Source organism: Alexandromys fortis, unplaced genomic scaffold (assembly GCF_014885135.2).
Source record: "Alexandromys fortis isolate MF-2015 unplaced genomic scaffold, M_Fortis_MF-2015_v1.1 scaffold_26, whole genome shotgun sequence".
In the NCBI taxonomy this organism is placed as follows: Eukaryota; Metazoa; Chordata; class Mammalia; order Rodentia; family Cricetidae; genus Alexandromys; species Alexandromys fortis.
Genome location: NW_026067894.1, coordinates 8,531,609 through 8,543,018, shown reverse-complemented (window position 1 = coordinate 8,543,018; position 11,410 = coordinate 8,531,609). Strand labels below are relative to the sequence as shown.

Genomic DNA, 11,410 nt, shown 5'->3' with positions numbered 1-11,410 from the left:
CTTCCAGGAATTTCTTTCTTTCTTTGTCTGTCTGTCTTTGTTTTTCGAGACAGGGTTTCTCTGTAGTTTTGGAGCCTGTCTTGGAACTAGCTCTTATAGACCAGGCTGGCCTTGAACTCACAGAGATCCACCTGCCTTTGCCTACTGAGTGCTGGGATTAAAGACGTGTGCCACCACCGCCCGGCTAGGAATTACTATCTTGATAGAGAAAAACAGACAATGTACAAAGAGATGCCGAATAGGACATCAAGTATATGGGGAGTCCTTGGGGGTCTCCTAGAGCAGTGAGCCGGGCAAACACACACAGACAATGGGACAGCAGGGCTAATGAGCCCCACTTCATCCTGTGTGCAGGGGGTTCGCCCGCGAAGAAGAGAGCCGTGACTCCTGCCATCGTGGAGCGTGGAGCCCAGGAAACAAACGGGCAGCTAATTATGCAGTGGGGACACGCGCCAGAGGAAAGCACGTGCCGGCACGTAGCGTGATTAGGAGAGGTCTTTCCAGCAGGAAATGAGTCACTTAAAGAGGGAACAGATGAGTCTGCCTTTCCAGGACAGGACCCAGCAATGGGGAAGAGCGTGAGGACCAGAGAGGCTGCTGTATGAACAGAGGAGCCAAGGGAGCCCTGGGCTGAGCCCTGAAAGCATCAGGAGACACTCCAGGGGGTGATGGAGAGCCATGAGCTGGGAGGCCCTGGTGGGCTTGAGGGGGCAATAGGACCTGGGGTGTTTCTTTTTCAAGGCTCCTCCTCAGTGGTGGCTTTTAATAAGTGGGTTACTACCTGCCGGGCGGTGGTGGCGCATGCCTTTAATCCCAGCACTCAGGAGGCAGAGGCAGGCGGATCTCTGTGAGTTCTAGACCACCCTGGTCTACAGAGCTAGTTCCAGGACAGGCTCCAAAGCCACAGAGAAACACTGTCTCAAAAAAAAAATTTTTTTTAGAGATTTATTTTTTATGCATTGATGTTTGTGTGAGGGTGCCAGTTCTCTGGAATGGGAATTACAGACAGTTGTGAGCTGGCATGCTGGTGGTTGGAATTGAACTCAGGTCCTCTGGAAGAGCAGTCAATGCTTTTAACCACTGAGCCATCTCTCCAGCCTCTATTTTTTTGATTAAAAAAGGGGGTCACTCGTCATTCAAGCTGTTTTTCAGGTATAGGTTTGTCAGAGCTGAAGAGCCCAGACCTGTGTGGAGGTGGAGATTAGAGATTTGTCGGTTATTGTTGTTAGGGGGTTCAAACTCAGGGCCATGCAATTTTAAGTAAGTGTTTTATTGTTGAGCTACATCTCTGGCACGCCCCCTTTGGATGGGGTCTTGTGACATAGCCCAAATTGGCCTAAAACCCACAACCCTTCTACCCCAGCTTCCCAAGTGACAGGGTCACAGACATGTACTTCTTTGCTTATTTTTTTTTTTTAAAAAAAACAAGTTTGACCACATAGCCCAGACTGGCCTTGAATTTCCTATTTGGCCCAGGCTGACCTCAAACTTTCAGCCTGCCTGCCTCAGCCTCCAAAGTACTAGGATTATAGGTGTGCCCAACTAATCCAATTATTTATTTCCTTTTTCTTTGTATGAATGTTTTGCCTGCATGCATGTCTGTGCACCACATGTGTGCAGTGTCTTTGGAAGCCAGAAGATATTGGATTCTCTGAAACTGGAGTTATAGACAGTTATAAGCTGCCACATGGGTTCTGGGGATTGAACCCAGGTCCCTTGGAAGAGTGGCTAGTGCTCTTAACCATTGAGCCATCTCTCCAGCCCCTGCTTTTTTTTTTTTTAAGGTATATGGTGGATATCTTGCCTGAATATGCACCACTTTCATGCCTGATGCCTGTAGAGGCCAGAAGGTGGCGCTGGATTCCCTGGAACTGGAGTTACAGTCGTGGGCCACCATTTTGGAGCTGGGAATCAAAGCCAGATTCTCTGGAAGAACAGTCAGTGCTCTTAGTTACTAAGCCATCTCTCCAGCCCTCCCCCCCCCCCCCCCCCCCCCCCGTGTGTGTGTGTGTGTGTGTTGTTGTTGTTTTGACACAGGGTCTCTCTGTGTCACCCTGACTGTCCTGGAACTTTCTATGCAGATCAGGCTGTCCCCAAACTCAGAGAGATCTGACTCCCTCTGCCTCTAGAGTGCTGGGATTAAAGGCAAGTGCCACTATGCAGGGTTGACCCTGCGCTTTTTAAGGCAGGGGGCTTTAGTTAGACTAGCGCCTCTAACTCCCTCTGGAGCAAAGGGTGGTTTTGAACTTCTGATCTTTCTATTTCCACCACCCAAGTGCTGGGGTTACACTTATGGACTACCAATCTGGTTTAGGCAGTGCTGGGGTCCAGCTCAGGGCGTCATGCACACTAGTTAAGCATTCTACAAAACAAGCCATATTCCTAGCCCTACTTGCTGGCTTTTAAGTGGGACCTGAGAGCAGAACAAGAAAAATGATCCCAGGAGAGGACAGATCCAGGCTCTGGGCTAAGACAGCCACAACTGATTGAGGAAGAGTCGGGAGAGGAAGAGGTACTCCCCAAGAATGTGTTCCAGGGCAGGAGAAAGCCACCAGGAAGATCCCAAAAGGCCCAGTGACCTAGTGATGGCATCCCCAATACCCAGAAGTGTGATGAGGTTGAGGCGGAACACACCACGGTCCATGGGAATAGGCAGCTAAAGGTGTGGGGTAGCTGAGTTCTGGGTGATCTGTCAAAAGACCAGAGTGTGCCTGCTGTGTTATCTGGCCCGAATTAAGTCCAGATTTTACAACTGTGGGTTCAGACTGGTCACTCACCTATTCTGAGCCTCACCTGCTAAGCAGGGTAAAAGACTGTCTCTAGGCAAAGGCATGTGCCTTTAATCCCAGCACTGGTCTACAATAGTGAGTTCTAGAACAGCCAGGGCTACATTGTGATTCCCGAAAAACTCACCAAAACACGGTTGCTATGTTAACAAGCCTGGCCTGGTTCTCACAGTGATCCACCAGTCTCTGCCTTTCAAGTGCTGGGATTAAGGAGTGCACCACAACATTGAGCCTCTGTACTTCTTTCTTTTGTTGTTGTTTTGTTTTTCAAGAGAGGGTTCTCTGTGTAGCTCTGGGTGTCCCGGAACTTACTCTGGAGACCAGGCTGGCCTCGAACTCACAGATTCTCCTGCCTCAGCCGCCGAGTGCTGGGATTAAATTTGTGTACCACCCGCGTCCGGCTGCCCTTAGTGACCCGGCAGATCCCCACCCCTTTTGTTTAGTCCCGCCCTAAATCGGCGAACACAGCCACGCCCACAGGCCACACTCCCTGTCTGACCACGCCCCCGTCGCCCAGGTCTCACTCTGGCTTGCTCGGCGAGCGGAGTCAAGAAAGGACGCGCCACAGCAGCTGTCCGGTCCTCCGACCCCCAATCCCGGCCCCCGGCGCCCATGGCCTCACCCGGACCCCGCGCCTTGCGTGCTGCGCTCTGCGGCGGTTGTTGTTGCCTCCTCCTGTGTGCCCAGCTGATTATAGCTGGTAACGCTGGGCAGGGCCTGATGAGGGGGCAAGGCAGGAGCAGGTGAAACAAGTACATTTTAGTTTCCTGTTCATGCACATCTAGGCTTGGGGGAGGGAACCTTTTTCGACGTCTTTAGGGCTCCAGGAGTGTGTTGAGACCACTGTGCGTATTTACAGGCTCTAGGTGGGGGTGACTAGGAGAGGGTGGATGTGTGGAGGGGTGATTCCAAATGCCCTTGGGGATTTGAGGAGTACTTAAAGGAAGAAGTTGGGCGGGGGCAAGGGAAGCTCCAGGCCTCTGCCGAGGGGCGAGTAGTAGTGGGGGAGGTGGCAGCTAGCACTCGGCTGTTTTTCTCCCATTTCCACCCCCACTCCCAGGTAAAGGAGCTCCAGGCTTTGGGCGGATTGCCTTGATCCGCCTGAGCGTCTGGTCGACTGTCCATGGGGGCTGCAAACACCTGGCACAGTGTGAGCGCTGTGTGGACAGAGCCCACAACCTCTCCGATTGCGTCTGGCAGCAATGCGGGCCAGAGGAGCCAGGTTCGTCGCTGGGCCCTTCCCGAGAGCCCACCCTCCTCCCAGCTTTCTCCCCAAACCTCTTCCCTGTTCCTTCTCCCACCAGGACATTGTGTGGTCCAAGCTGAAGTGGACAAGGAGGGTTGCCCTGTCTATAACCGGTCAGAGTCATGCCCAGGTAAGGGTGTTCACTCTAAGCCCACAGGAAGGAAGGGGAGTCAGGTGTCCCCAGCCACGGATTACTTCCAGGAGGCACTAATTTATTTCAGAGAGCAGACTGCACCCATGAACATCAGTTGTACCTTGCCCTGGCTGGTGTCCTAGCCTATAAATTTATAAATTGGTCCAGGTGTGCCCAGGAGTTGGGCTAGTCAGCATTGTGGGAAGTCAGGCACGGCGAGGTGTTTGGGATGGAGGGGTCTTCCTCAAACAAGTGGCATCAGAGATGGGGCCCAGCTGGGGGAGGAGACTGGATGAGCAGGCGTGAATGGGGCAGGGGTGCAGTCTGAGACTAGGCTTCCTGATCGGAGGCAGAGCTGTTTCATCCTGGACCCCCTGTCTCCTCAGCATCCCACCACCATCCCACCTCTGAACCAAAGACAAGCACAACAGGTAGGCTCCTCCGTGGGGAATGGGGGCTAGGATGGTGGCAGCGGGACAGGCAGCGTGGGGGCCCAGGCACTGGCATGCTCTATGACCTCAGTCCTCTGAGTTCTTCAGGCCTGTGAGCTGGGTTGGGCAGACACTTGCCTCACAGAGCTGTGAGGATTTATGAGACTGTGGAAGGCCCACTTCACTGATGCAGCAGGATCAAAAGCAGTCAGGAAATGGCAGCTTCTGTCACGGGTTCTGGGAACTCAGGGTGACCCCTCCAGATCCCTGCTTGGAGCTGAGGAGGTGTGGCTCCAGGTGCTAAGAGATGCCCTTGGAGACCATCTGCTGCAGGCTGAGGGCCCCAAAGCAGGTTCTCAGAAGAGCAGGGGAGGAAGCCCTCCACCTCCAGGTCTCCTCTCCCCTTCCAAGGCCTAGAGGTCACTACACTTAACCAGGATGGCTGAAGAGGCTCTTGGTTAATTAAAGCCGGAAACTGATCTTAAAGGATAAATTATTGATGGTTCGGCTCCCTCGGCTAGAGCCCCAGATCTGCTGTGCCCAGCTCAGTTTTTCCCTTTCTGTCCTCTCTCCCAGCATCCTTCTCTGTAGCTCTCAGCTTCAGCCACAGCGGGACCACCCCTCCCACTTCTGTGTCCTTGGATTCTGCACTGTCCCTGTCCTCTGGGATGGAGACCCCGTTCCCAGTTGGGCCCCTTGTCCATTGTCCCAGAGTGATCCTCCACTTACCAGTCTTTTCCTGTCCTGGGCACCTGGCCCAGGGCCTGAAATCAAATCTCTGGTCAGAATCGATGGGTAACGTGGTCCAGCTGGTAGCTACCAAAGCCTGGTCAAGTAACTCAGTCCTAAGACCTTCCCTGCAAAGGGGGAAGGGCAGAGGGAAGGATCAGGGGAGCCTGGGAGGTGACAAGCCAGGTCTGGCTCATGGTTTAGTCTTCATTGTCCCCTCTGTAGGCTGCTGTCCCTGGGCCGCCACCTCTCCTCTGTTCCTTCCTCTCTTGGTGAGAACTCCAGGCTAGAGGTCCTGAGGGGCTGTACATTTTGTCTGCCCCAAGCCGTGGCTTTAGCTGCAAGGAGGTCTGGTGGCTGAGTTCCAGGTCATGCTTCCTCTACTGGGCTAGTGAGGGACAGGAAGGGTGCAGTGGCACTTGGTCACTGTTGGTTCCATGTGACCAGGAGGCCCAGAGAGGGTGCGTGACAAAGCTATGGAGCAAGTCAGGAACAGGGCTGGGCAAGGGTCACCCTGCCCAGCCTCAGCTATCCCTTTCACCAGCTTGCAGGATTTAAAGGGCTTGAAATGGACTAACGTCCTCTCTGTCTCTGTCTCTCTCTCTGTCTCTCTGTCTCTCTCACTCTCTGTGGCAAGGTCTCCACGCCAGAACTGTAACTACAGCCCTCAACTGGACTATGGAGCCCAGTAGTATGGGCCCCATCTTGAGATCTTGAGGACTGAAGGACACCTTGGGGTGTCAGATGTGGATCTGGGTCCATGGAAGCCTGTTGTAACCTCCACTCTGCCTCACCCTACAGAGAGTCCCCTTGTCCCTGAAGCCCACAAACCAGGTTTTGACGCAGCCAGCTTCACTGGGGGCATTGTACTGGTGCTGAGCCTGCAAGCCACCGCCTTCTTTGTGCTACGCTTCCTCAAGGTCAAGGACAGCACTTACCAAACACTGTGAGTACCTGGCCAGCAGCGGAATCCAGCTGCCTTCCCTATTCCCTCCTGCCTGGCAACCTGGCAACCCTTCTCTATGAGGAGGTCACAAAGACAATGACTACCCTCTTAATATCCCCCATGGGAGCAATACCCCTTCTTTCTCTAGCTGAGCTTATCCCTGCCAGATGTTGGGTGGGACCTGGACTCAGCCCTCAGAGCTCAGTGTCTGTCTGAGGGTCCGGCTAAGCTTTTGTGTTTTTGTCTCCTCATGCGGCCAGCAGGGAAGAGAACCAGTAGGTGACAGTCCCAGGCCAGTCCTCAGCCCACTGCAGCCATGAGCAGCAGCCAGGGTCGTGTGTACAGTGTGGTTTTCTCAGAGGAAGGGGGCTGGGCCAGGCTTTGGTGTGCCTGCCTTGTGTGTTCTGGGGCCAGTTGTGAAGCCTGCATTCAAGTGTTTGTTCTTTTAGCTGCTCCTGCTCTCTGGAAACTGAGGTGGGGGAGGCTCACCCCTGAGTGTTCTCTCTGTCTGGCCTCCACAGAATGTGACCCCACTGGTCCTGGCTCCACCTTGAAGGGACAGAGGACTCAGAGGCCACCCTCTTGATTGCCTTCTGGGCACCAGGGGTGGGACTTTGGACACCAGTTTCCAGTCCCGGTAGGCACAGAGCACCAAGCAGGCTTAGCGCTGAAGGTTGACATTCATTTCATTCCTGTCCTGGGCCTGGCGCCTGTAGCTGAGAGCAGCTTTCAACCTCCTCACGTCTCATCCAGCCAGCTGGGCCACCAGCTTAGTACCAGAGGTCTGATGCTTCTACAACCCAGTCTAGAGTCTACCCCCAAATAAAGGACCTGTCTCCACCCCATGACTCCCGGCCTATGTCTTGGGCTGTATGTGAATTGGATGGGGGTGAGGGAGGGATTACTGTTTAGTACTGTTGTCTCCCCTTAAGATGTTTCCTGTGGGAGGGCAACAAGATGGCACAGTGGGGAAAGGGGCCTGCTACGCAATCTTGACAGCCTGAGTTCGATCCCCCCCAGAACCCACATAACAGAAGGGAAAAAGAACTGACTGCAGCAAACTTCCTCTGACCTTCACTTTTTTGTTTTGTTTTGTTTTGTTTTTTTGTTTTTGTTTTTGTTTTTGGAGACAGGGTTTTTCTGTGTAGCCCTGGCTATCCTGTCCTGCAGCTCTCTCTGTAGACCAGGCTGGCCTTGAACTCACAGAGATCCACCTGCCTCTGCCTTCTGAGTGCTAAGGTGTGCGCCTGACCCCCCCTCCCCATGCACTGCTCTTGAAAAGGACCCTAGCTAATGTCCAACACTCATGTTGAAAAGCTCACAACTGTGTGTAACCTCCGCTCCAGCTCTCTCTCTCTCTATTTAAAGGATTTTTATTTATTTATTATGTATACAACATTCTGCCTCCATGTATGCCCACATGCCAGAGGAGGGCACCAGATCTCATCACAGATGATTGTGAGCCACTATGTGGTTGCTGGGAATTGAACTCAGGACCTCTGGAAGAACAGCCAGTGCTCTCAACCACTGAGTCATCTCTCTAGCTCTAACCTCCGCTCCAGGAGATCACACACTTCCGGTCTCTGTAGGCACCTGCATTCGTGTGTACCGACCTGGACACACACCTGGCACATCATTAAAAATAAAGACAAACTTTTTTTTTCTGAGACAGGATTTCTCTTTCACGGTCCTGGCTGTACTGGAACTAGCTCTTGTAGACCAGGCTGGCCTTGCACTCACAGAGATCTGCCTGACTCTGCCTCCGAGTGTTGGGATTAAAGGTGTGCACCGCCACCACACTGCTCAACACACCTTTTGTTAAAGATATTTCCAAACTAGGAACTGGGAGTCGGGTGTGGTATTGTATACCTAGCAATTAGGAACAGGAGTTCAAGGCCAGCCACAGTAAGGCTAGCTTTGACTAGTAAGGCCTTTTTTTTTTTTTTTTTTTTTTAATTTTCAAGCCAGGCACTGTGATGCAGACCTGTAACCTCAGCATTTGGTAGGTAGAATTAGGGGACCACGAGTTCAAGGTCATCATCAATTACAGTGGGGATGCAAGCAAGTGAGTGCAAGGCCAGCCTGAGGCACATGAGACCCCATCTCCAAAAATCAAAACCATCACAACGAACAGGACTTTCATCTGGGATATTTTTTTAATAATTTATTTTTAATTTTAAGCACATTGGTGTGACGGTGTTAGATTCCTGGTCCAAACTGAGTTATAGTTGTGAGCTGCCATGTTTGTGAGCTGGGAGTTTTTGAACCCATATCCTCTGCAAAGCCAGCCAGTGCTCTTAACCAATGAGCCATCTCTCCAGCCCGAGATATTTTTATCATGTCAATTTTATTTTTATATGTGTGTGTTTTTGATGTGTGTGTGTTTGGTGTGTGTGCAGTATATCTGTGCGTGCAGTGTGTGTTTGCTATGTGTGTAGTATATCTGTGTGGTGTGTGGGTAGGGGTAACTGTGTTTGGTGTTTAGTATATGTGCGTGTGGTGTTTGTGGCTTGTGTGTGTTTGGTGTATGTGTAATGTATCTGTGTCGTGTGTGTGTGTAGCATAGTGTGTATGTGTAGCATGTGTGTATAGCATATGTGTGTGTAGTGTGTGTGTAGCATATGTGTGTAGTGTGTGTAGCATGTACATGTGTGTAGCATATGTGTGTAGCATGTGTGTGTAGCATATGTGTGTAGTGTGTGTGTGTGTAGCATATATGTGTGTATAGTGTATCTGTGTGGTGCATGTGAGCACGGAGGTGCATACACCCTTGTGAGCTTGCAGAAGCCAGAGAAGGAGGCTGGGTATCTGTCTCCCTTTGCTGTTTTCCCTCTTATTGCCATGAGACGGGGTCTCTCCATGAACAGGAAGCTTGACATTGTGGCTAGCTGGCTGGCCAAGCAGCTGGAACCTGCCTGTCTCTGTCTGCACGCCCCTGCCTTAAGTACTGGGGTAACCCAGCCATTCCTGCTTTTTGACGTAGATGCTGGGAGTTCAGATTCCTGTTTACACAGCTTTTGACTCTTCCCCACTGAGTCACGTCCCCAACCCTCTGTGCTATCTCTGACCCTCTTCTAGAGATAGCACTGACAGCTGCCAGCCCAGTAAGTGTGCTCACTCACGATGACGTCAATGCTGGCTGGTGGCACTGCTGGAGAGGCTGGCCTGGGGCTGGAGTTGAAGATTTCTGACTCTAGCCTCGGCAGAACACCAGGATTCCCTTCTGGAAGCTTCTGCCACTCTCTCTAAAACTAAAGCATCCCTAAAATTAAGCATCTGCCCCAAAGCCGGGGTGTTGGGGGACACTCTTGGGACTCTCTGGCAGTCAGAAGACTGACAATTCGGGCACTGTACTTGCTGCCAGGCCCGAATTTGGGTCTTGTTTAGAACATTCTGTTCCAACTGAGCTAGGAGGTCACAAGCTCAGCTAATGCCAACTCAAGCAATTCCACAGCTCTGGGCCTCATTTTCTTTTTCTTTTTTTAAATATTTATTTATTTATTTATTTATTATGTGTACAGCATTCCTTCCATGTGTGCCTGCAAGCCAGAAGGGGGCATCAGATCTCATTAGATGGCTGTGAGCCACCATGTGGTTGCTGGGAATTGAACTCAGGACCTCTGGAAGAGCAGTCAGTGCTCTTAACCTCTGAGCCATCTCTCCAGCTCCCTTGCTTTGTTTTTGAGACAGGGTTTCTCTGTAGTTTTGGAGCCTATCTTGGAACTAGCTCTTGTAGACCAGACTGGCCTCAAATTCACAGAGATCTGCCTGCCTCTGCCTCCCGAGCGCTTGGATTAAGGGTCTGCACCACCACTGTCCGGCCTCATTTTCTTATTTCTTTTTTTTTTTAAAGATTTATTTATTTATTATGTATACAGTGTTCTGTCTGTCTGTATCCTTGCTGGCCAAAAGAGGGCCCCAGATCTCATTACAGATGGTTGTGAGCCACCATGTGGTTGCTGGGAATTGAACTCAGGACCTCTGGAAGAGCAGTCAGTGCTCTTAACCTCTGAACCATCTCTCCAGCTCCTGGGCCTTATTTTCTTATCTGTAAAACAGGACAACATCTTGGTTGGATATGGAAAGGCTCAGAGCAGGCAGATACGATCCATTCCTCTCCAGAGCACCCGACACCCTTCGGAAATGCAGCCTGCAGTCTTTGCCCCACCCCCACACTGTGCTCCCAAGGGGGTCTCTGGCTGCTGTTGAGGCACCTCACAGGAACCTGGGATCCATGGGTGGTTCCAGCTGCTGCCTGGCCTTGGGGCTTCTGCTCCTACATGGCCATCACCAGGCACATGTGCATCCACTCCTTAGTGCTCTCTTTCTTATGCGCGCATGCCTCTATGCAAAGCCCACATCCATCTGCCCAGGCGCCAGCCTCCGCTTTGCCAGTCCTTTAGCTCCCCGGGTCTCCTGTTTTCCAGCCATCCTGCTTTCTTCTTTGTCCATGCCTTTGCATCTGTGCTTCTTCCTGACATTTCATCCTTCCCTCAGCTCACTTTGCATGAAGGCTTGCCTGTGTCTGCCTCCTCTATTAAATTCTGTCTTGCTGGGCGGTGGTGGCGCACGCCTTTAATCCCAGCACTCAGGAGGCAGAGACAGGTGGATCTCTGTGAGTTCGAGGCCAACCTGGTCTACAAGAGCTAGTTCCAGGACAGGCTCCAAAGCTACAGAGAAACCCTGTTTCGAAAAACCAAAAAATAAAAAAAAAAAAAGAAATTGCAAAGAAAATTCTGTCTTCTCCCTTAAAAGTAGTGAATGAGTTCCAGGATAGCAGGGCAGTGATGACACATGCCTTTAATTCCAGCGCACGAAGGCAGACACAGGTGAAGCTCTGTGATTTCCAGGACAGCCAGGGCTGTTACACAGAGAAGCCCTGTCTCAAAACAAATCAAAAACCAACCAAGCAAACAAAATAAAATCTGAAAGAAAAAAATGTTGGAGTTCAGGCTTCTTCCTCCATCTTTCCAAGTAGCCATGATGATACACACAAAAGCCCTGGCTGGTGTTCTAAGGTCTGAACACCAGGCTGAAGATCCTTACGGGGCTGGGCTTCGAAGTCACCATCTGGTCTCTCACTGTGGTAATGAAGCAAGGCCACGTTGGCGAATTTGTTTTTATTTTTTTATTTTTTTT

The 11,410-nt window shown here is 51.5% G+C and overlaps 1 protein-coding gene across 2 annotated transcripts; it reads left to right on the top strand.

The window, feature by feature from the left end:
* The first annotated feature begins 3,296 nt into the window (after window positions 1-3,296).
* Cd164l2 (CD164 molecule like 2) lies at window positions 3,297-7,101 on the top strand. Of its 2 annotated transcripts, XM_050154197.1 has the most exons (6): window positions 3,299-3,486; window positions 3,847-4,008; window positions 4,091-4,162; window positions 4,552-4,596; window positions 6,127-6,271; window positions 6,793-7,101. In XM_050154197.1, exons 1-6 carry the CDS (start codon window positions 3,399-3,401, stop codon window positions 6,797-6,799), a joined length of 519 nt encoding a protein of 172 aa, XP_050010154.1. In that variant the 5' UTR covers window positions 3,299-3,398; the 3' UTR covers window positions 6,800-7,101. The 2 variants fall into 2 exon arrangements, with proteins under 2 accessions (XP_050010159.1, XP_050010154.1); XM_050154202.1 differs by lacking the exon at window positions 6,793-7,101 and having other exon boundaries at window positions 3,297-3,486; window positions 6,127-6,275.
* Window positions 7,102-11,410: the final 4,309 nt, after the last annotated feature.

Coding starts and splice junctions, on each gene's coding strand:
- Cd164l2 (XM_050154197.1), top strand. CDS start 3,399: ATGGCCTCACCCGGACCCCGCGCCTTGCGTGCTGCGCTCTGCGGCGGT. Junction 3,487..3,846: donor TGCCCAGCTGATTATAGCTG/GTAACGCTGGGC, acceptor CCCCACTCCCAG/GTAAAGGAGCTCCAGGCTTT. Junction 4,163..4,551: donor CCGGTCAGAGTCATGCCCAG/GTAAGGGTGTTC, acceptor CTGTCTCCTCAG/CATCCCACCACCATCCCACC.